Source organism: Pituophis catenifer, unplaced genomic scaffold, assembly GCF_029215685.1.
Source record: "Pituophis catenifer annectens isolate HBS135680 unplaced genomic scaffold, rPitCat1.0.hap2 SCAF_6, whole genome shotgun sequence".
Lineage (NCBI taxonomy): Eukaryota > Metazoa > Chordata > Lepidosauria > Squamata > Colubridae > Pituophis > Pituophis catenifer.
The window spans coordinates 15,509,557-15,534,745 of record NW_027256886.1 but is presented as its reverse complement, the minus strand read 5'-3'; the positions used below and the strand labels follow the sequence as shown (position 1 = coordinate 15,534,745).

General features: G+C 38.0%; 1 protein-coding gene across 3 annotated transcripts; it reads left to right on the top strand.

Moving 5' to 3' along the window:
* The first annotated feature begins 3,982 nt into the window (after positions 1-3,982).
* Positions 3,983-23,244, top strand: SKIL (SKI like proto-oncogene). Of its 3 annotated transcripts, none has more exons than XM_070944972.1 (7): positions 3,983-4,059; positions 8,217-9,316; positions 16,757-16,854; positions 19,575-19,822; positions 19,923-20,161; positions 21,271-21,495; positions 22,654-23,244. In XM_070944972.1, the coding sequence occupies exons 1-7, from the start codon at positions 4,053-4,055 to the stop codon at positions 22,813-22,815; spliced, it is 2,079 nt and encodes a 692-aa protein (XP_070801073.1). In that variant the 5' UTR covers positions 3,983-4,052; the 3' UTR covers positions 22,816-23,244. The 3 variants fall into 3 exon arrangements, with proteins under 3 accessions (XP_070801073.1, XP_070801072.1, XP_070801074.1); XM_070944971.1 differs by having other exon boundaries at positions 19,920-20,161; XM_070944973.1 differs by lacking the exon at positions 3,983-4,059 and adding an exon at positions 5,963-5,986 and having other exon boundaries at positions 19,920-20,161.
* Positions 23,245-25,189: the final 1,945 nt, after the last annotated feature.

The window sequence follows — 25,189 nt, the reverse complement described above, 5'->3', positions numbered from 1 at the left end:
TGACCATGGGGATAGGACACATTGCATGGAAAGACTGCATAGGAAGACACTCACGCTAAAGAGATAATGCTAGAGAACCCTTATTGCCTGATATACGATATACCACAGGAGGATGTAATGCTAATGCTAATGACCATGGGAATGCTGCAATGGTCATAAGTGCGAAAAATGGTCAGAACTCATTTTTTCCCCAAAGGCTCACTAAACCAATGGTTGTATTTGAGGACTACTGGTAAAAACACATTTGGTTCTGGCTGGTTTACAGATAATCGTCAAATACAACCAGATTTATTCAGGTGCTGCTTGCAAGTTACTTTGCAAGAAATACTCTGTATTTCTCTTTCCCATTCCTATTTGAATTCATTTTTTATTGTTTCTTAGGCAGTTTTCTGACCTCTTACTAAATGATCTGAATCTGTTAGATCAATCCAATTGACAACTACACTTCTAATTTGGGTTCCCATAGCATGTTATCCATAATACAAATTTATAGTCCTAATATTCCATCATATTGTCTGTTTGCTTTGAGTGTAGTATATGTGATACATGAACCTATCCATTGTGATTTGAAAGCAGTGTTTTATGGCTGAGCAAATAGTTTGCATGGGAATTCAACTTTGCAAGCAGTGGCTTTTTGAACTGAAAAATCTATCATCAGCGCCAATCGAAACAGAGGTAGCTAGCAGAGCATTACGTCTCCTTTTCTTGAATGACTTAGTTTGCATATTACTATTTTAACATGCCCCTTATTAGTACAACTGGAATTTTTAGATCTTTCATCACTTTCTTCCTCTTTCCATTCAGCTTGCTTTCTGTTCATAAAGAATGAGACCATACACATGATCCCCCCCTCTCTCTCTATATATATATATAAATTATAATTAAATTACTATTGTATACTTACATTACTATTGTACATATATATATTTGTAATATTAAACATACATTATAAACATATAAATACTATATATATATATTTATATAAAAATTATACACCCAATGTCAATGTTTCTTTGTGCTATCTGCTACCCAAAAACTCATGTTTTACTCAGCAAATCATGACTGTACAAATTGTGATTGATCACAATTGTTTCTATTTTAGGATGACTTTAAAATGTCTTTAACAACTTGTTTGTACCAGTAGTGTTATTCCGGCACAGTATAGTCATTTCTTTTTCAGTGAGTCTTGTAAATGCAGACATCATTGAATTCATTGCAGATGTATTTTTTCAAATTCAAATATGTTGCCTCTCTCTTCCCTTTGTTTTCACCCTTAGAGGACTTGATCCTTAAATCAAAGATTTGATATTTTTGCTTAGGATGCACTGCATATTGTTTTAATCATCCTGCCTTAGTAATTGAGACTGTTTTAGGCATGAAGGTAGCTGGGTAACTTTGGGCCAGTCACTCTCAGTCCAAAAAGAAGGTAAGGACAAACCACTTCTAAAAATAGTTTTCCAAGAAAACTGAATAGTCCAGGTAGTCACTGAAAGTCAAAAATGTCTTGAAACCACACACACTTATTGTGCACATCCTGAAATTCCTGGTTTACGTGCACCTATAACTGGATCATATATTTAATTGTGATTAGAGGCTACACAGATGTTTGAGAAATATACAGGAAGTATCTTTAAAGGAGAGAAAACTGGTTAACAATGACTCCTCCCCACATTAAAAAAAAGTATTGCCAAATAAACTGATTCTAACAGCTGTGATGGAAAGCAATACTGTAAAAGGGGGGGGGGACTTGTTACTTGTAAGCTCCAACTTTACAGTCAGAATATATGTAGAGGTTAAAGCATGGTTTCTAAATCTCAGCTACTTTAAACTATGTGGATTTCACTTCCCAGAATCCCAGGCTAAGGTTTATAAACTGTGGGTTCAACGGTGATTGCAAGCTACATTAATAATAATAATAATAATAATAATAATAATAATAATAATAATAAGTTGAAGTTGAGTGACTGTGGAAAAAGAAATTGTGTGTTGTCCCGATTGTAATTGGAGCCCTCGGAGCAATACCCAAAGGGCTACCCCGCTATTTAGAAATTCTAAATTTGCCGGACTTGAACATTTTGACTCTACAAAAAAACCACCTTACTCGGAACAGCTTACATCCTCCGACGATACCTTAACAGTTCCTAGGTCCTTGGTTAGGACTCGAGCTGCTGAGCTATTAACCAGCCTCAAAGGCTGTGAATCTCACTAAAGATTAACCAATAAATAATAATAATAATAATAATAATAATAATAATAATAATAATAATAATGCACGAATTGAAGATAAGCAGCAAGAAAAAATCACACAAGTACCGGGACTTACAAATTGAAGTTGAGCGACTGTGGAAAAAAATCGTGTGTTGTCCCGATTGTAATTGGAGCCCTCGGAGCAATACCCAAAGGGCTACCCCGCTATTTAGAAATTCTAAATTTGCCGGACTTGAACATTTTGACTCTACAAAAAACCACCTTACTCGGAACAGCTTACATCCTCTGACGATACCTTAACAGTTCCTAGGTCCTTGGTTAGGACTCGAGCTGCTGAGCTATTAACCAGCCTCAAAGGCTGTGAATCTCACTAAAGATTAACCAATAAATAATAATAATAATAATAATGGGGGTTTTGACCAGACAACCTAAAACCAAACACATCAAGAGAGTTTATCACGAGATGATATAAATTCCCCATCGAATGACATCAGAGTCACAACGCAATCCAGAGGCAAGTCTTGATACTTTCGGGTAATGGAAGTGGGAGGGGGAGGCATCATTTGGATTTTCTGCCTTAAGCAATTAATTGCACGAACCCTTCGTTTTCGAAATGGCAGCAGAGAGTCTGCTTTAGCTTTTGCCAATCAGGTGAACTCCAGATGTGCCAGAACTGCAACTCCCAGAATCCTTAGCCAGGAATTAGCATTTAGACGCCCATTGCTGGAATCACCAAACCCACTAAGTCAAGATGCCCTGATTCTGGCTTCAGATCAAGATTCGGAAATGCTGGGATGTAAAATCCCGGAAAATCCGAAGGCGGCTAGTTTCTCTGTCTGGTCCTTAAATACCACGTAAGATCAGTCTGCGCCCCCCCCCCTCGAACTCCTCCGCCAAAGGCATCCTTTTATCGTGAACTCAGTTTTCACACCCGCACCCCGAATGGAGCACCGTGCAAAACCTCTGCGGCACCCTCGCCCTGCGGCTTCCTCTTCTGAAACGACCCCAGGCAAGAGACGCTGCCTACTCATAAAACACGCTATGTGGTTTGGAGGAGACATTCTGGGGAGGACGAGATGGAGGGTCGAGGCAGTGGAAAGATAAAAATCTCCCAGTCACCTTAGATCCGGAGGACTTCATGGCTAGCCTATGTCCCTATATACTTTGCTTGCAGCGATAGGGAAGTGGTTGCTTTATAGTATTTCCCCCCCACCACCACCACCACTTCCCTAGCTTGGGATTTCCTGATGGTCTCCTCTCCCACAGAGCCGGCTCAGGTTTTCGAGGTCAACCAAGGTCGGCTCAGGATCGTACCATGCCAGGGCGGGAGAGACGCCGGGGAGTCACGTGGCCTCAGGCACTGACTGCACCTGAACGGGGTTAGGGAAATCTAACGACCTCTTTTTTTCCCTTCCCATCCCCCCCACCCGTGATCTTGGTTTGACCCACGCTTGGATCGATTCCAGCCGAGCGGCATTTCAACGGCGCCGCAGACGGGGGTTCCCTCGCTCGCCTCCACCATTCCCCCCCCCCCACCCGCCAGCCCAAGGCGGGGGAAGCAGGATGACGTCTCTTGGCAGACACACACGCGCCGCAGCGCAGCGCCGGCGCCGCCTGGCCCAGACAGGGGCGGGGCTTGGCGGGACGCGCGAGCCGGGCGGATTCCTGCCCGTGCGCCGCCGCCACCAGCACCGCCGCCGCCGCCGCCTCCTCCGTCACGGCGGCTTTTCCACCCTCTTCCTCCTCCTCCTCCTGTCTCTGCAGTGAGGTCACGGGTGGGCGGTACGTTGGCGGCGGCAGCCGCTTCTCTTCCACTCTTGGGAAGAACCGGGGCGCCCGCTGGGATGTGCGGTAAGGAGAGGACGTTTCCCCCCCCCCGCGGGGGGGAGCAGGGCCAGTCGGGGGGAAAAGAAGAGCAGGCGGGTGGGCGGAGGGCAGCGCGCGCGCGGCGTGTAGGTTACACTGAGGTAATGGAACGGCGGCGAAAGGGGGGGGGAAGGAGAGAGATGAGGGGCGAGCACCCATCCCCCCACCCACCTCCGACCCGGGGTGGGTGGGTGGGTGGGAGGGAGTTACGGGGGTGGGGGGGAAACGCCGCCGCCTCAGAGTCAGGACTCGTTTTTTCACCCCCCCCTCCCCCTCTTCTCCACCTGAGCTGCGCCACGACGCCGGTGCTCCCCGGAGCGGGTGTGGGGGAGGGTGGAGGATGGGAGTTGTAATCCAGCCGTTCGGCGGGGAGAGAGAGCTCGGAGTTAGGGAAGGCCGGGTGGGGGGGGGGGGCTAGATCGCCAGGGTGGGGTGGGGGGGCGCTTGGAAGCAGGAGCGGAGGGAGGGTCCGAGAGTAGGTTTGGGGGGGAGGCGCCGCCTGTGGGGTGAGAAGCAGGGCTGCGGGGCGGAATAAAGCTTCCTGTGGGGGGGGGGCAGGAGGAGCGGGAAAGCCCCCCCCTCATCGTCCTGGGGGTGAGTGTTGGGGGGGGACAGACAGAGGAGGGTGAGTGGGGGGGGCAGCAGCCCCTTTCAGTCTCTCCCAAGCCCCGCGCGGCGTCGCCGTCGCCCTCCCCGCCTCCACTGCTAGACTTCACCTTCCTCACCCCCGCGGGGGAGGAGGAGGAAGGAGGAGCGTCTGGAGCAGCAGACGAGCCAGCCCGTCTGGCTGAAGAAAGGGGGAAGGGGGAGAGTTGAAGGCAGGGCAAAGGAGGGGGAATTCCGCCCGCGAACGCAGCCAGCCTCTCGCCCGGGCTAAAAGACAGGAAGGCGGGGGGGGGGGGGGCCGGAGGCTTTCTGGAGGAGGAGGAGGGGCGGCTTTGAAGCTGCTTAGCTTCAGCAAGTGATATTTGCGGGAGAGCAAAAAGTCCTGGACCCAAAGAATTGGGTCAGGGACAAAGGAGGAGTTTCCTCGCTTTTTCTCAGGGGGCGGGCAGGTTATTATATTTTGGGGAGGGGGGTGTTAAGAGAGGAGCGACGGCCACACACACACACAGAGGAAGCCCTCGGGGGAGGGGGTTGCGTTTTCCAGCTTCAGGTAATCTTATTCAGGTGAACGGAATGTCTGCTTGGGGGAAGTTTTGCTCCTCTTTTTGGCGTGTCTGCCGGCTGCAAGGATTCCAGGCGGAGTATAGGGGTTTGTTTTTGTTGTTGTTTGTTTTTTCAGTGGATCGGGCCCAATTTTTGTTCTTTTGGGCAAAGGGTGTAAACGGCAAACCTTTAAAGAAGTACCTCAACCGATCAGTTGTGGTAGTTCTCTGCAGACTTAAAGCGGTTAAATCAGCCTTTCGGGGAAGCTTTGCCTGCCATTTTCTAACTCTTGTTTTCTTTGAAAATAACCGCTGTCAGGAGCATATAGGTTCGGCTAACTGCCACGCCGAGCTTTCAGATAGCTTTCTTAAGGTTATTGTATAAATATGGAGGTGGTTTGCTGTGGTTGCGCAATATAAGCGCTGAATTATTTGAACGCTTTAGTTTCAGAAAGATTTCGTGTGAAATTGGTGTGACATGGGAACTTGTGTGGCAATTAATAAAGGGAGACTTTTTTTTTACTCTGAGGGCTTTGCTGCTTTTATGGGAAAATAATGCAGGTTTTTTTTTTCATTGAGTGAGGATGAGAATATAACTAGTAAATAGGAAACTAGGATGATTCAGTTTAGGAGTAAAATATATTGTAGCATGCGTTTGAAATTTAGACAAAGTATGTTGAATATACATACACAGTCATAGAAGATGATTTACATTTCTTTTTACATTAGTTGATGGGAGAGAGTGATTCTCTAGTGCTGAGGAGGTAGGTTTTGAGAAATATGCTGAATAATAGAAAACAAAGAATATTGGCTGGTCATGTTTTGTAATACAATCTGCATTGTTTAAAACTCATTATGCTTGAGTTGCTTTATGTAAAACAATAGTGAGGGGGTTTGTTTTGTTTTTGCACAACAACTGGTATACAACAGAAGTTTCCATAATAGGAGGCTCATCTAACTTTAGTTTTATGTTGATTTCAAAGTTGCTCTAAATATAGAGTAGTTATTTTAGCATTTGACTGTAGTTTTAGTGTTTTTAAAATATACTAATGATTTTAGTGTTTTGAATTTTTTTATTCCAAAGATTTCTGGTAGAATGTGCAGTATAGAAATTAATTTTAAGTATGAGTGTGGTTGGAGTGTTGCCACCATCATTACTCTTAAAAGATTGAAGTCTCTTCTCCAGATCCCTAGAAAACATTACTTAGAAATAATTTGTGTAAAACATTTTAATATATTTTCTAATTGTGTATGTAAGTGTAGAAGGCAATAAATGTAGCTGAGGGATAAATTGTGGAGTCTTTGGTGCTTTCTGAACTCAGAATAAGTTTCAGATGAAAATGGGGAACTATAGGAATGGGCTTCTAGTCAGAGGAAGTCTACAGCTTTGCAGCAAAATTAAAGATCTGGAGGAAAGATGTTTTTTAAAAGAAAATTGAGGAAATGTGGCACCATGTATGTATTTATGAAATCAAGCACTAGTAATTGAGGGCTTTATGAAAGTGTAAAATATCTCATTGGAGAAGGAGAAAATTTAGCAAAAGCTTTTCTTGTATTCTCCTTTCTTTCAAAATAAGTGGAAGGATCATTATTATTATCATTATGTTAGTATCTTTATGTAGAGGTAAAGGGAAATATTTCCCTCTAAAAACAGGAAAAGATGGTCAGGTTATAGTGCAATCAAATTGCCTAAATTATATTTTAAATGACACATTTACAAGAACTGGAGGTCATTGGAATTTATGGATGCAGCTGTCCTTTTTGAGCTTGCATAGATGAATAAATGTAATAGGAAGTATGAGAGTAGAAAGGAGAAATAAGGCATCCCCTCCCCCCCCAATGTCCAGGAGAGAAAATAGCATGTACAGGGAGAGGATTATCATGGGGGGGGACAGTTAAAACACATTTTGCTCTTTGCTGCTATTCTATTTTTTATTTATTTATTTATTTTTTGGCTGATTTGTGCTTTACAAGATTGATCATGGATTTTTTTTTTGCAAGAGAAATTGTTTGGATTCTAAGAGGATACATTAGAGTATGTTAATTAAATAGTTTTAGAGACATGTCTAAAATCTTTATCTTTTAATCCAGCATTTTAAAATATAAATTATATTCACTCTGGAACCGTTGGTGTGCAAGTATTTAATATGCTTTAATCTCTGGGCCCAATATAGTAATATATCCATTTAGGATGCATCCTATTATATTTGGAGCTTTTAGATTTTAACCTATTCCTATAAATTTCTTGTTTTTCTTCCCTTTGTTCATATTCCTTTAATGGATAAATATATGTAAAATACTGGCTCTAGAAGTTAATTTTGCTGATGTCTCAAACTTACTTGTCCTGATTAAGTATTGTGATTGGAACACTGGAATTTACAGTGGCCTTTATTTCTGTATGGATGTGCTGCTCGTCTGATACGTATAGATAGTGTTAAAACCAGGACTCTGGTATCAGATTCCTTTGGCTTTCTTTTAGAAGAACAAGTGTCATTCTTGCTGGACAGTTTTTCTGCCCAATAAACTCAAAGTGTTGCTTGTGATACTGGGAATATCAGAATTCTTTTGCATAAAACTACCTCCATCTAATCTCTCAGTCTAATTTGAAATTGGCATGCTTGGATATGAGAACAGGTGCATTTATGTGATTCAGGTTCAAATGGAAAGAAATATGATCCTTTATTTGTATAAAAATAGAAAATTTCAAAAGTAGATTTTATGTTAAATCACAGTTTTATGTTGGATTATAGCATTGGATCATTTTAAAACAAAGTGATCTAAAGGTCTGAGCCAACTATTTTGGTCTGATATTGAGTTGTACATTTTATATTGTCATTTTGAAAGAATACTGTATTAAATATCAGAAATTTCATGTAATTCTTTATATTTACCTCAAAAAAGCCATATTAGTTTTTTGCAACTAAGCTAACTGGAAACTGAGATGTGAATTAGCTACCTTTGTTAAAATTTCAAATTTACCTATTTCAAATTTAGCTATGGAAGCTCCACAGAAAAAAATCATCCTGGGACATCCATCAAAAGGGACTGTTGCTCAAGAAGATGGCAGCCCTCCATCAAAAAAAGTCATGACAGAAATCCATGTAAAGGATAAAATACACACAATGGTAAATAAGTTGCCAGTCATTAAGAAGGAACATTTGGATGAATGTGAAGAAAATCCTATAGATGACAGAGAAGAAGATGCCAAGCCAAATATTGCTGCAGCAACAGAGCCTTTGAACTTAAATCCTGGTTTGAAACATACATTGGCACAGTTCCATTTAAGCAGTCAGAGTTCACTTGGTGGACCAGCAGCATTTTCTGCTCGACATTCACAAGAAAACATGTCATCTGTTTTTGTACCTCTTCCATCACCTCAGATCCTTCCTGGCCCATTGCTTGTTCCTTCAGATAGTTCTACAGAGTTGACTCAGACTTTATTGGAAGGGGAGTCTATATCTTGTTTTAAAGTTGGAGGAGAAAAAAGACTTTGTTTGCCTCAAGTTTTGAATTCTGTCCTCAGAGACTATTCTCTACAGCAAATTAACACAGTGTGTGATGAACTTTACATCTATTGTTCTAGATGCAGTTCTGATCAGCTTCACATCTTAAAAGTTTTGGGGATTCTACCCTTTAATGCCCCTTCTTGTGGACTTATCACTTTGACCGATGCTCAAAGATTATGCAATGCATTGTTGCGCCCTCGCACTTTTCCTCAAAATGGCAGCCTGCTTCATGCTAAAAGTTCACTGGCCCAACTAAAGGAGACTGGAAGTGCCTTTGAAGTAGAACATGAATGCTTGGGCAAGTGTCAAGGTTTGTTTGCTCCACAATTTTATCTTCAGCCAGATTCCCCATGTATCCAGTGTTCAGAATGCTATGGGATGTTTTCACCCCAAACCTTTGTGATGCATTCCCATCGATCTCCAGACAAGAGGACTTGTCACTGGGGCTTTGAGTCAGCAAAGTGGCACTGTTATCTTCACATTAACCAAAAATATTTAGGAACGTCTGAAGAAAGAAATGTGAAGCAACTCTTAGAACAAATGAAAGAAAAATTTAGCACGAAAACTCAAAAAATCCCCCAGTCTAAGGTAAGTGTATACTTTATAAAGTTGTTTCTTTATATTTTTGAAAAAATTAAATTATGACCACAAAATATGATAGCCAATACTGGGAAAGTAATATGTTTCAAATACTGTACTTGGATAGTTATTTCTGATGTATGACTATGACAGGGGATAGAATTTTGTTGTAAAAATGTCTTAAGTGATTTTGCTTCAGGTATAAAACCCCCGAATGTCTAAAATAGTCACGAATTGTGCATTGATAAAAGTAAAGATGCAGCTCAGTCTGCATGTGCAGCAGTATAAAAAAAGGACATTCAGGAGTGTTTGGAGCAAGGGTTTTTACTGAAAAAAAAATATGGAGGAGATTTTCAAATGCTGTAGTTATTTAGACCCATGGCTAAATGGTATCCGGAATGGAAGAATACCATTGATTAGATAGGTTCCATCAAGTCTGGTTTGACTTCTGATAATTGTGTAGTTAGATAATAACCATTTTGATCTGTCTACTGTAGTATGACATAGCTCTTTTATGGCCAATCCTGTAATCATTTTGATTCTGTCTGTCTATTTTTTTTAGTTCTCTCTTATTTCTCTCTGTGTTGCTAAATTGTTTTGGTACTCCATCATCCATCTCCATGTTTAGAGTGAGTTTTTGCTGACTGACACTGCCTTAAAGGAGCAATCCATTTGATCCAGGATTGGCTAATTTATTTTTCTTGTGATCCATGTTATTATTAATAAGCATCTCCAGAGGCATAATTCAAAGGCATCTATCTTTATCTTGGTTTCAATTCCCAGCTTTCACAGCTGTACATTTTTACTGGCGAGACCATTGCTTTCACTATTGTGATACCAGAAAGACCAATGTTTTATTACAATGGTTTTGTTGTAGAAAATCTTTAGTCTTCATAGTTTATTTATGTTTGTAATTGTGTCCCTTCCTACAATTAATTCCTTTTCTATTTCTTAAACAGACAGTCTAGTCCTATAATTTATTAAGCCTCTCTGTCCAATTCCCCCCTCCCCTATTATTCACTTCTTGGTTGTCAATTGTAAATTCATTAAGCACACTGGTTGACATTACCATTTAATATTTAAGATTATACTTTCTGGTTTACTTACATAATGAGCTTTTCTAACATCAAGCTACAAAGTGATGATTTCTGGGTATGTTTTGACCTCCAGTTTTTAGCCTGTAATTTCTTCCAATCCTGCCATTCTTATAATATATTCACTGAAAACATTTAATAGACCTGCAGGTAATGTCCATCCTTGACTCTCTGTTTTTTGTTTTGAAATATTTCTTAATTCTCTTAATTTGTTACTTTCATGTATAGTTTTATATGCTTTAATTGAGAGATATCCAGTCCAAACCTTCCTGTAATTTCAGGTTTCTCCATTTCTTCTATATTATATTCCATTCATCCATTAGTAGCAGTATGTCTTTTCTTGAAGTTGCATTTAGTATCTTTTGTAATTTCTCATATAATTTCTTAGTGTCTTCCACCACTGCAGTTACAAGTTCAAATACTTGTGTAACATTGATATTCACTAATTCTACCATAATAGATATAATCCTGTCAGTTATTTAGGTAAAGCCAAGCACATTTTTTAAAATCCTAGAGACATTTCCATTTTTTGTATGGTCTGACAACATAGATAACATACAATTATCTGATTTTAAAGTGGCCCATTCAATCTATCTAATATACCACTTATTTATAAATCTTCCAATTAGCATGCTTTATTTCACCTTGACAGTTTCAGATTTATTTATTTATTTTTGCTTCCTTGCTTTCATATTCCATGTTCCAATTATATGCACTTTGAGGAACTCTTCTTCTGATATTGGTCCATTCTTTTCAACTTTGTCTTGACCATTTTATCTTCAGGCCTAATTGTTGAGCTACCTACATATGATTTTCTTTGCAGTAATACAGAAATAGTTTGCCATTTAAATATATATATTTTATAATTGCTAGGACTTATTGACCATAAACAAATCACCAGGCCTTGATAGCCTCCACTTAAGTGGCTTAAAGCTGAGATTGTAGACCTTCTAACTAAAATATACAACCTGCCACTATATTCTACTGTTGAGAAGTCGCTTGAAATGCACAAAGAAATATGTGATAAATATCTGCTTAATGTGGAATTTCTTAGAAACAAGGAACAACTAATTACCATGAACCATGGTGGTGAAGTGGTTAGAATGCAGTATTGCAGGTTAATTTTGCCAACTGGCAGCAGTTTGATTCTCACAGGCTAAAGATTGACTCAGCCTTCCATTCTTCTGAGGTTGGTAAAATTACCCAGATTGTTGGGGACCATATGCTGACTCTGTAAATGGCTTAGAAAAGGCTGTAAAGCACTGTGAAGCAGTATATAAATCTCAGTGCTATTTCTATAAGCGGTACAGAAGACCATGAGTTCTAATCCGACTTTAGGCACACAGCCAGCTAAGTGACCTTGCGCTAGTCTCTTCCTGTGAGCCTTAGGAAGGGGACAGTGCAAATCACTTCTGAAATCTTGCCAAGAAAGCAAAAGGATCTTGTTCAGGCAGTTGCCAGGAGTCAGCAATGACTCCAAGGAACCCCCACCGCAGTTATTCGTATTGCTAAAGCCTAAATTCTGGGCTAAAGTACTGCGAAAGCCTAAATTCTGGGCAACAGTTAAACATATTTTTTGAATGACAAAAAAACAAAACAACACAATTGATCCTGAGACAAATTACAATAGCTGTCAAAGATTCTTTTAAGACAGTTAGGGGCATTTCTTAGGTCTTTCATGAAGAGCATCTGTTTGGTCAAATACATGTAAAATGCTTAGCCAATCATTTTTCTTTTTATCATCTACATGAACAAATCAAGCTATTATAGCTTAATATTATGATGAAAACATGTCATTCAAATTTTCTCAATGAGCATTGGGTTTGTGCTTTATAGGTTGTATGAACACAGCATATTTAACTATACCAGTCAAAGACCTAATGGCTGCATTCACACAAAATGGGATAGTTTTAACCTTAGAAAGTTGTGAATCCTGCTGTCTAATTAGTCACTATTTAAAGGATTGTGTGCATTTATAACATGGATTAATTCAGGAATCAGGTGAAGCATGTTTGTAAACCTAGCCATTTTATATTCCTATCCCTGAACAATTCATATGCCAAAGATGTAGGAGAATCATCTATGTTTTTCTTCATAATCAGGAAAGAGACTGAAAATTCATAGCTGGAAAATGCCAAGATCATGCCTTAGCCTTTTCACTTAGAATATTAAGTTTTTGACAAGGAAAATTTGCTCCAGAAAATTTGCTTCCATTTTCAGTAGCATTGATTTCCCAATTATAGGACGAAATTCATCCATGAAAAGAAAAACTAGTTTGTTTCTTGTTTGCCTGCACATTGGAAGGGTAAAGTAAAAATAAAATAACTGAAACAGAGAGAAGTAGGGTTCATTTAAGGCTATACATACAGGAGCAAATCCAGTCTTGATATGATGACTGGCAATAATATCATGTTTTAAATTAGTCTTGTAGTACAGATCAGTTTTTAAGAGATTATTTGGTTAACTATGTAAATAGGATACAGCTCAGCTTATGGAAGCTGAAATTACATTTGTAAACTTAACATGATTTATTTACTCATTAATGATGTAGCCAATTGACTTGTTTTGCATTCAGCTGCAGTACTATATTTGTCTAAAGTAATTACCTTTCATAATAATGTATACTAATAAAAATACTGAATAAATTAAAGGCCTTACATCCTAAGTCTTATAAATGACCTCATCTGTTTTGATATATGATCTGCAGTGTATTTTCAAGCTATTGTGCTGAATGTGTGTATACATACATATGTGTGTGTGTGTGTGTGTGTGTGTGTGTGTGTGTGTGTGTGTGTGTATTTCTCTTTAGCCAGGTTCTTCCTACGTAAACCAAGATTTTTATGCAGCCCTAGTTCAGTGAAATCCCAATCCACTAGTTTCTAGGCTTTTTTTCTCCAGCAGCCAGCAAGCTCCCTGCTGCCCATTGGGAGACTAAGGGGACTTAGTCTGGGCAGCAGGGAGCTGCCTAGACTATGGACAATGGGCAGCAGGAAGCTTGCTGGCTGCTGGAGAAAAAAAGCCTAGAAACTAGTGGATTGGGATTTCACTGAATTAGGGCTGCATAAAAATCTTGGTTTACGTAGGAAGAACCTGGCTAAAGAGAAATACACATAAAGACCTACGAAAAGAAAAGAAAACATATATATACATATACATATAGTATATATATATGTATATATATATGAATAAATACATATGAACCCTTTGGAGCTTTAATAATACAGATCTAAAAAATTATTTTTAGGGAAAAGGGATGATCTCTAGTTTTGATCTGAATTCCTTCTTAGGGTCATTATAAGCCAATTGCTTGTGCACATTAAAAATACAGATAGTCCTTGCTTAATGACCATTCATTCTGTGGCCCTTCAAAGTTAGGGTGCTAAACAAGGATTTATGACAAGGGTCCTCTAAGTTGTAGCAGGCATTTGGCAACTGGCTCACATTTAGGATGACTTCATCATTCCTCAGACATGTGATCGCCATTTGCAACCTTCCCTACAGCCTCTCACAGGAAAGGCAGGCAGCAAGCTGGCACGAAGGGTTGCAAATCATTCCTGTCAGTTGCCCCTGCAGATGCTTTTTGTCCTGAGGAACACTCAGTGGCAGGGTGAGCGTGGGTCCCACCACCTGCCTGTCCTTGGGCCACACTGCAGAACCCGCTCACACTGCAGCACCTCTCCTGCACTAACACCACAGTGCCCACCTGTGCACACCCATTGCACGCATTTAATGCCTACCTCCCTGCTGCATTCGTTCCACAATGTCCATCCCATCTCCTTACACTCCATAGTAGGTGTCAGCTGTCCGGCCTGCTTTTAAGTCACCTAAGGAAAAGCTTGTGATTGGGGCTTGCTACTTCCTGCCGCTTCCCCATTGACTTTGCTTGTTAGAACTTGGTAGGAAGTTGCAAATCTCAGTCACGTGAGGTCTCACTTAATGATCCACAGCCCCTTTTTTTGGCAACAGAGACTGCTGGGATTGCTATCACTATGTGATACAGTCATGTGATGCTATACTTTACAACTGCACTGCTTAACCAGGGAAATTCTGGTCCCTATTACTGTCATTAAATGAGGACTACGTGGAGGGAATTGAGGCCTCAGTGGCAGGGTGAGCGTGGGCCCCACCACCTGCCTGTCCTTGGGCCTAGAGCCATTGTATACATACTTACACATGCACTCATGGACTAAGAAAAGACATATATTTCTGCCATAATTTCAAACACTTTTTTTAAGTTAATTTACTTGGCCTCCTTTGTAAAAACAAATGTCATAAGAATTCAAAATAGTTTCATATATTCCTTCTTTTAGTCTAACTGCAGAACTGTAGCTCTGGCTCCCAAAATTAAAGTGGATTTAGAAATAGAATGCAAAATACGCAAGGTTTTTTTAAAAATAAAAACCTTCAATTGTTCCTATTATATATGCATTAACAGAAAGTGCAGAAACACTTTGCTGCTTCAGCAGTGCTTCTAACACTTCTGATTTGTGAACAGCAAAGTAACAAGTATTAAAATGCAGAGTACAGGGGAATCTTCACATTTTGAACAGAAAAGGAAAAACTAACTGGGCTATGATGTGGGGAGGGATACCCTTCTACGAGTATGAAATAGTCCTAATTCTGAAGAATTGTTGAAAAAGCATGAATGAGAGAATCAGAGCCATTCAAAAATATATTCTTTTAAATTATATAATAAAGATTTTTTTAAAAAAAATAAAGTCAGGAGAAAGATTAGAAATACTAGAAGTCAATTGCCTGCAAAAATTGGGAAGTTGCTGCTCTTTGTAGTAGCATGCATGTAACAGAACAAATGAAGGCATATTTCTTTGCTCCTTTCTATTCATGGGAACATTTTATTCATGTGCAAAAGCTTCTTTGGACCCAAATAAAAGTATTCATTAAATTAGAACTTATAAAATTAAAGTCTAGTTATAGTAATTAACCTTATTGTTAGGCTTCATTTTTAATTATTATTTTGAATTTTATTTACTATTTTTAATCAGGCTGTTTCAAAGTGAAATTTGATAATGATGATAATAAATAGAAAACTTACAAATAGAAATAGACAACTGTGACAAAAGAAAGCAAAGGTAGCATCAATAGTAATAGGCACCTTGAGTGCACCACTTAACATAATCAACATTGACAAAATCACTGTCAGTCAATTGCAAAAGGTATCTTTGCTCAGAATAGCTTACATCCTATGACAATACCTTTAACACCATCAAACATCCACATCTGCCTATCCAAGTTCCTTGGAAGGACTTGATAAGTGGAGAAAAGTGCCAAATCCAGCCTGAACATTTAGTTGACTGCCAGAAACCAAAATAATAATAACATTTGCCTATCCCAGGTACCTGGGAAGGATTCGATATGCCAAATTCAGTCTAAATTTCTGGCTGACTGTGACCAACCACAATAACAATAATATGATAAACAGGAATTTGAAATGAAACCAATTTGTCTATATCAACTAGAACAGAGCTGTCTTCAAAAGTTTATCTGGTTGCCTTAGGTGGCAGAAGTAATGGCATAATGATATAAACAAGGGGCTTGAGAAAGAGATGAAACAATCTGCTTTCTCTTAACAGGTTTGATAGGCTTCTCTGGTAGTCCTACAAAAACCTGTTTTCTCTCCTTCAGTTTTGAAATGTAGATGATTTCCTTTTAGCATAAAAGCCAATTATCTAAAAGCATAAAAAAAAAACAATTTGCAAGGCTGCAAGAAAACACTGATTTTTAAAAAGATCTGTTTGAAAAGATAGGAATGAATGAACAATCAATCTAGAATATATTCTAGATATATTAATTATCTTATTTATTTAAGGCAGCTGCCCATCTTATAAAAAACTCAACAACAAAAAAACTATATTAAAACTATAAAAACTGAATGCATTAAAAACAAAAAGTAGGCAATAAGTAATGCTTTCCATATACAATCAATTTTACCTATTATTGGATTGGTCGCTCAGCTAGTGTGCTTTTATTGTCTCATGTTGATCTCAGGAGTTGAGTGAATTGCCTGACAGTCACAATTCCATTTCTTAAATAGGCAATACTAAATAAAAATTTATATTAATTAACAATTTTATTGATCAATTATTAATTGATGTTAAATTATCAAAATACTGCACAATTTCTTTTGACTGAGAAGGAAACATATGACATTCATTTACAATCTTTACAAAAGCTGCTTATGGCTTAATTTACAGTGTATTTGAATAGGGAAAATGGAAATGATGCTGTTTATATTTGTGATTTTTTTTTCTGTAACAAAATTGATTAAAAATGCAATTGCTATTTGCTTTAAAGCTAGAATGGTATATAACAAATGTAAATATTTTTCCCTCCTTAGGCAGATTCCCATTATAATGTAGAATTTCAGCAGTGGTATCCAGTTATAAAGCAAGAAACAGATTCTACAGATCAGCCACATTCATTTATCCATCCCAGGTAACATTCTTCTGTTAATAAAAATGATCAGAGAATCATATTTTAATTATTTCATAAGCTATTTAATAAATAATTTCATGGTTTACCTGAGTTAAATTGATGTTTTATATAATTTAATTACACTTTTTGGGTTTGTATGGAGAATATGCTTTTTACATACTGTTGGATCTACATAAATAATGTAGAGCAAAGTATTATGTAATAGATATAACTTTTGCACAGGACATTTTTTTTTCTTAATTCCATTCTTTGAAATAACTGTTACCAGTATATTCGCTAAGAACTAGTTCCGTTCAAAACCTTAAACTTTCCCTTGGAAGCACCTAGAAAACTTTTAGCGTTTCCCATTCTCTGATGCTGCTTAATATCTGGGACATCTACTTTATTAGCACCAGAAGTACCAAATTGTTTTATTCCAGATAAAAAATATGGTGGCTCCTGGAACTTCCATTTGTATATACAATATCCTCAAGGTCTCTAATCTACTGGTCTTTGAAATTAGGCATTTAATCTGATTTATAGATTTCTGCGAATCTGAGCTAAACACCTCCCATTTTTTCCTGGAAATTAACTGCATAATACATTGAATCCTAAATTGCTTCATTTTTGAGACCTCCTTCAAAGATCAAAGTTCAAGATTGTTTTAAGAATAAAAAAAATTGCTGGCTACTTTAGAAGTGCTATAGAAGTATAGAACACGGTGGCTTATCATTGTCAGAATCAAATGGAGCTATATTTTAATCACGTGAAGAGTTAAATTGCTATGCAACTTATTGAAACCGTTTCAAACTCTACTGTGCTGATTGACATTGCTGATGTAGCAGTTAAAGTGTCATTTGAATTGTTCCTCAGCTAATTTCACCAACATGTTCACGAAATGCCAGAAGTTCTGCTTGTTTTGAATGAGGTTTTACTTTTAAGAAAGCAGTAGAAACTTTGCATTAAATATTAAAGCAGCAACAGCATGTTCAGTAACAGACCCAGGAAGATGTTTTCATTAGTATCTATATGAAACAGCTGAGTGAGATCATCTAACAATTTAAGATAAAATATTGTCTGTAAGGTGATGATGTTCAATTATACATTGCCATCCAAGGTTGAGTAGGACTTGCAGCAAAAATCCTGACCTGGTGGCTGGAGATTTTGAGGGTCAGGTTGGAACAAATATGGTCAAATTAAATCCAACAAGATACAGTGGCTGCTTATCTGAAAAACATGCTAACTCCACAGCAGCTACACAATTGGCTTTTCCTGGAATTGCACTTTGTTAGAAGCAGATGGTCTGATCTACAGGTTCATTTGCAGTTAGGCTCCTGTATGAGCAAAACAGATGGAAGACCTTGCTTAGCTTTGGCTCCTGCATCAGATATGACTGTTTTTGGCACAGGATGCTCTGGTGGAAGTGAGGAGTCCTCATTACTTAATATTTCGATTATGTGCTGTGCTCTACTTGGAGCTCCCTCTGAATACTGTTTGTAACCTACAATCTGTGCAGTGCCCCTCCTGCTGCACCAGCTCACAGGAGGTTTCTCAATATAATTCAGAGTATTGGTAATGACCTAGAAAGCCGTTATGACTTGGGTTGCCATCTTCTTCAGGACAGACTTTGTCTTCTTATTTTGAAAGGCATGCTTCTGATGTCCTTTCCTTAGGAAGTTGGAGATGAGGGTCTGAAAGAAGGCTGCCTTTAGGATGCCTGCCCTTCTTTGTTAGCTTTTTGGAAAGAGATTAAGACATTTCTCTTCCTCTAGGCCCGTGATGGCGAACCTATGGCACGTGTGCCAGAGGTGGCATGCAGTGCCGTCTCTGAGGGCACACGAGCCGCCATCCCAGTTCAGCCCCACTGCGCATGCATGTTCACCTCCCAGTCTTCAGGTCTCTGCCTTGCATCTGCAAGGGCCGGGGCACATGCGTGGGGCCGCATGCGCAAATGCGGGAGGGTGGGTTGTGTGCGAGGGGGACACGTGCATGCGCAGGGGCCGCACATGCATTGCATTTTGGAGGTTTAGGCGCACATGCGCGCATTCGCACACATGCACGCGCTTTGGGCACTCAGTCCGGAAAAGGTTAGCCATCACTGCTCTAGGCCTTTACAATTTTGAGTATCATATATTTTAAAACCTTTCTGTGCTTTTACGTATTTATTTATAGGCTGCTTATAGTCTGATTCAATCTGCCTGCTCTGAGTGGTATACAACTCAATTATATAATTGGGATTAAAATCATACAGACAGTTGAACAAACAATAGTTAGAAATGTTCCTATGGAACTGGAACCATTAATGTAAATGAAACCATTAATAGCGACATGGAGTTCTGCAAAAGCCCTTTTGGCCAAAAATGCCACCTGCTCTTTGATCTGCCCAGAATCTTTGAGCCGGCTACATGGTTATAAAACAAATACATTAAAATGCATTTGGAAGCTAATAAAATTGTGAGTGTTAAAATACCCCTGAAAATTAAAATGGACTATTTCATTCATTTTGCCAATAGATATTTGAGTATACTGATGACAATATATTTTCTTTTACTTTGTAATTGATTTGATGGTTCCTATGTGACACAAAATAATGATTATCTACAACTGCTGTGTAGCAGGCTAGGGATTAGAGAGTAATTTTTTGTTTGCTTGTTTGTTTGTTTCCATTGTTGGCTACATTGTGCTTGATTCAGTATGATTTAATTAATGTAAATTCTAATATTTTTCAATTTTGTTTCCAGCTATTTCTTTTACATGTGTGATAAAGTGGTTGCTCCCAATGTATCTCTTAGTACTTCAATGCCTCAATGTAAAGAAACCACAAAAACGGTTGAAAAGATATCAGAGGTATATAAATCATTTCCCGGGCAGTCGCTGAAACAGCAGAATGGTAGCAAACGCAAAAAAAGCATCTTTTATCAGGACATCGCTCTTGAAGGACAAGAGAAGGGTGACTTAAAGCCTAGATCTGGAATTTGTGCTAGTATCGGTGAGTAAAAAATGAAACTATTTCATAATAATATTAATAGAATTATAGTTTTTGTAGAAAATCAACAAACATTGCCTTCCTGATTTTTTTGATTCAGTAGATCATCCCATACCCATTAAACCTGCAAACAGAAGGAAAACAGAACAGGTCAGTTCCAGGGAGACTACAGAAGATGAAATGGAAATAAGTAGTGATGCACAATCCTCATCTCAGGCTCTTTCCAATGGTACTGGATCTGATGATGATAAAGGGAAAATGATGGAAGAAGTAATGAAAACGTATATTAAACAGCAAGAAAGGCTGCATACAATTTTGCAAAAGAAGCAGCATCTTCAAATGGTATATGTGAATTTCATTTTATTTTATCTGCCTCCCAAACAGTGTCTTTCTTTTTTTCCTATCCATTCCATATTAAGATGAAAGTTTATAATTATGAAAATGACAGGGTTAAAAAAACCCAAACCCTTCCCTGTATTTCATTTAACATTTAGTTGTATTAAAGACTTATTTTCACCTAAGAATGCTAACCTGAAAGTTGAACTTCAGCTATTATCAAACATAAGTTTGATAATAAGTTGTTCTTCCGCTTAATGCTTTGCTGCAATAGACTGACCCATTCAGCCATTCTCCTTGCATTGATGGAACTTTCCCACTCTGGAGTGTATGCAGAGAACCCCCTTTTAATATCTGGCTAAAAATGGGATGACTGCTCTCATCAGTGCTTTGAAGAGGAATGTCCCTTTGATTCAGTTCTTCGCTTAGAAACGAATCACACACACCCTCTTTGAAGATTGAAATTCTTAATAACATCTCACATTACATTGGCATCTATTACTTCTCCACTGGATAATGAGCAGGGGTTAACTATGTTCCCTACTTTGCACTAGCTATCTGGAAAAGGAGTATCTAGGAAGTCATGAGACTTCCCTTTGGTGCTAGAAGATAGCTAATAGAAATAAAATTAGGGCAATTTCAGATTGTTGTAAGCGTACATTCGTGATTAGCATTTTAATTGAATATGGGAGAAAATCCTTTATAGTATAAAATTTAAAGCTGCGAGGGAAAAATTTCTCAACATCTCACACATTTTTTTACCTCAAATAACTATTTGAAATATTTTCCCCAAAATATCTGGGAATGTGTTAATGGAGAATGTTGAAGTAGAAATACAGTACTGGTAAATTAATTGGTGCGTGTGTGTGTGTGTCTGTATGTGTAATATATGTGTGTGCATGTATTGATAGAGTATCTATAGTAAGTGTACACACACATGAGTACATGCTTAACCACAGTGAGTTACATTTCTGAAAGAAGAAAGCACAAGATGTGTATCCATACCAAGTCCTATTTCAAATGAAATAGAAACTTAAACTATGAAATTTGAAGCATTTTTTTTTTTTGCAATTTGTGTTTTGATAACTCTCTATATAATTGTCATTTCTTCATAGGAAGTTGAAATGTTAAGTAGTTCCAAAGCCATGAAGGAGCTGACAGAAGAACAACAAAATTTACAAAAAGAACTTGAATCTTTGCAGACTGAGCATGCTCAAAGAATGCAAGAGTTTTATGTTGAACAAAGAGATTTAGAGAAGAAGCTGGAGCAGGTAATAAAACAAAAATGTACCTGCGATTCCAGCTTGGAAAAGGACAAAGAAGCAGAATACGCAGCTCAGGTGAGCAGCAAAATTAAGTTTCATTTGGGCCATCTTTCTTTGAAACAAGTACTCCTCAATTTAGGATTACAGTTGGAACCAAATTTTCTATTGTAGGTCATTGTGGTCATAAAGTGAGTGACCCAATCTTATGTTAGATTTTACAGTAGCAAATCAAATACCCACAATCATGAAAATAATCATGTGATCATTAAGCCAAATTCAGCTTCCCCAATGGGCAGTTTTTTTGCCAGAAATTGACAAAAATGGTTAAAAATCACAATCATGTAAAGCAAAGCGCGTGCTCGAAGAGAACCGGTGGTAACACCGGTTGGAACCCACCACTACATGTAATGCTGGATTGCTGATAAAATATAAAAATATACACTCTTGCTAGTTCTGCCCTCAGGTGTCTGAAGAGCTGCTAATACATTGGCGCTCCATGCATTCAAGCCTATGGATTGCAGCCTTATTTATCTTTAAAAACAGTTTCCTTATTTAACACTAAAATATGCCTTACTTTTCTCATGCCTACACTATAATGTGTAGAGAAGAATGTCATATATCTTTCACTTCCCTACAGAGCTCTGAGAGTGAGATAGGTAATCTCTAAATTTGATAAATAAATAAAAACTTATACATTAACTCAGTCACTACTCACGTGAGACTAAATAAACTCTTCATTTGCTACCTGATTCAGAAGAGAAAAACAGATTTCATAAGTATGTGGCAAGCTAACAAACTCTTGGTTGTGGGCTACATTTGTGATGCACACTGGAAGTATTAAAATTTAAAAGTAGGAAATTTTGATTTTTCCTACATTATTTACAGTTTACTAACTCAGAGAAAGCTATTTCCGTTCTTTCCAAATATTTGAGTGTGGTTTGGTTTTTCTGGCATTTTAGAAACATCTATGTCAAAGAAGTAAGAATATTTTCACTAAAAATGTTGCAATAGCAAAGTGGAAAGAGAAAATGTAGGAAGTATTTTAAATGTGTAATTTTTTTTTGTATATATTTGCACATATTTATGTTCCAGTCTGCTATTTTTTATGGCATGATCACTGACAGATGCTCCATTTTGGAACAGAATGAAATGTCTGCCTATCTCACCAGGATTAAGAAACAAGTGTATGATATACCAGCTGTTCTAACTTGTCTTTACTTTTCAAACTTGCAGTTAGCAGAACTGAGGCAGAGGTTGGATCATGCAGAGGCCGATAGACAAGAGCTCCAAGATGAACTGAGACAGGAACGAGAAGCGAGACAGAAGTTAGAAAAGATGATCAAGGAATTGAAACTTCAGATTCAGAAATCTTCAAAAAATGGAAAAGGAAAATAAAATGCCATCCAGAGTACACCTGCATTTTCTCAGCAAGGCTAAAAAAAATTTTACCTGCCAAGGAGCGGTCAAGCCATGGAAAAGTGAAGGTATTGGGCACAATTATGGAAAACTTTTCCTGTGCATCCCACATCAGTAGCGGAGATGTTTGGAAACTCACAATCATTTCTATGGTGATCTGCACAAGAAAAGTTCTCGGTAGATTATGTCCAACATGTGCATAGAAATCTACAATAATATGTATATTTATACAACTTCCAGACTGACCAAATCTGTATTTGTGCTGCTTTTTTTTATAGTTATGAGCAACATTGAAATTTTATGTTTTACAGTGGTCAGTATGTATCTTGTTTATTTTACAAACTGTCTTGAGGACTCTTACTGAATGCAACATTCTTGATTCAAAGTACACAGTATCTACCTTTTTGCATGCAATTCAAGAATCTAAAACTGAAAAAAATAATAGTTTTATTTTTGCTTTGCTCCAATATTTCATTTCATGATGCTGTATCAAAGAGAAAACTGTTAATTGGAAATCATTAAACAGTGAAAACTTTAATTGCAGATTTTCATGTTGAACTTTTACACTAAATGTTAATTATTAATGGTTAAATAACCAGTTTTTAGTACTATACTGAGTGCTGTTTTGAAAAGGGGTTGCTGAAATTGAGTCTGAAATATTTTATTTATTCACTCTAGTGCGTTAGGATAACAATTTGATAGCTAGTAAATATTTTCATATTTAATATTGTTCTTTGAGCATTTCTAAACACCAATATAAGCTTTATAATGTCAGTCTTATTTTGTGAAGTAGCATTTTTAATTATCACATCAGGAGCAATAGCATTCCCACATATGATCTTTGAGTGCATGAAAATAGGTGATCTTGACATTTTAAAAAGTATTACAAAGCCAGTAGGAACAAATGGTGTCAGATATTGGGAAAGCATCTTGAAAGGAAAAAAAAAAAAACCCAAGGCAAACTGTTAACATTTTTCAAAAACAACTCTATTAAAACTTCTATTTCTTTGAAAATACTAAAATCTAAAGTATTTGACATTGGTATGAGGAAGCGTCTGGTGCTAAATCGTAAACCGTTCATTCCAGAATTTATATAATTGGAAGTCAGAAAGATAAATGAACAAAAGGAATTTATGGATTTTTTTTCCCCTTAAAAAGTTGACCAATAAAAAGTTTCATTGAACAAAGACATAGTTGATGAAAAAAATCGGAAAAGTATTGATTTTGGGAAGCAGTTCTGCATAGAACAGGAAATACAGCTCTTGACTGTACAGAAGGAAAGAAATAATACGGTTTTATATTGTATATAGATTACTAAATTTTAATTGCTCAAAATGTATTAAATATTTGCCAATTGTTGGTTATGCCTCCCTATTCAGATCATTATACATACTAAGCAACGTATTATTCCCAAAAGTATTAACTTACTTTATCATAGATTTGTGTGACCAGAATGCTTGTGGAAAAATGTTCTGCCAAATTAATGGAAATGGGCCTTTGCAGCAGTAATTGAAGCAGCAGGTTTGTTCATCAGATGACCGTCTACATTCCTGTCCCTTCTTCTGGAAACCAATAGTGTACATAGATATATCACATATTTATGGGAAAGGATTAAACATTTACGTAGAAGAATTATTTCACTATTTCACATATAATTTCATACGGGTAGTCCTCGACTTACAACACTTCATTTAGCGACCATTCGAAGTTACAACGGCACTGAAAAAAGTGACATTGCAGCATCCCCATGGTCGGGATCAAAATTCAGGCACTTGGCAACTGACTCATATTTATAACAGTTGCAGTATGCCTGGGTCACCTGATCACCTTTTGTGACCTCCTGACAAACAGAGTCGATGGGGAAGCCAGATTCACTTAACAACCATATTCCTAATTTGACAACTGCAGGGATTCGCTTAACAACTGTGGCAAGAAAGGTCATAAGATGGGGCAAAACTCACTTAACTGTTTTGCTTAGCAATAGAAATTTAGGCCTCCATTGTGGTTGTAAGTCAAACACTACCTGTATACATCAGTTTAAATTGATAGGGACAGATCATTCCATGAGATGTAGGGAAACAATTGGAAAATGTGCTAAAAGAAGGGTTTTTTTAATAAACGACTCTAGCACTAAAACACTAAAAAAAACACTCAGCTTTTCCCCAGCTGTATAAAAAATTCTACTTGTCAGCACCTATAATAATCAGATTTTGAAGTCAATTCTGGTGGGCCAGTGATTTATGCAGGCAAAGAAGAACCTTCAAAAATCATAATCTAAGTGTAAAAATCAATCAATTCTATGAATTAACACTGCAAATTAATTGGAAGCCAATGAAAATGCTGCAGAATCATG

Bases quoted from the DNA above. Each gene is read 5' to 3' on its own strand.
- SKIL (XM_070944971.1), top strand. The intron at 9,317-16,756 runs GTAAGTGTATAC...TTCCCTCCTTAG, and splicing joins AAAAAATCCCCCAGTCTAAG to GCAGATTCCCATTATAATGT. The intron at 19,823-19,919 runs GTGAGTAAAAAA...TTTTTGATTCAG, and splicing joins TGGAATTTGTGCTAGTATCG to TAGATCATCCCATACCCATT.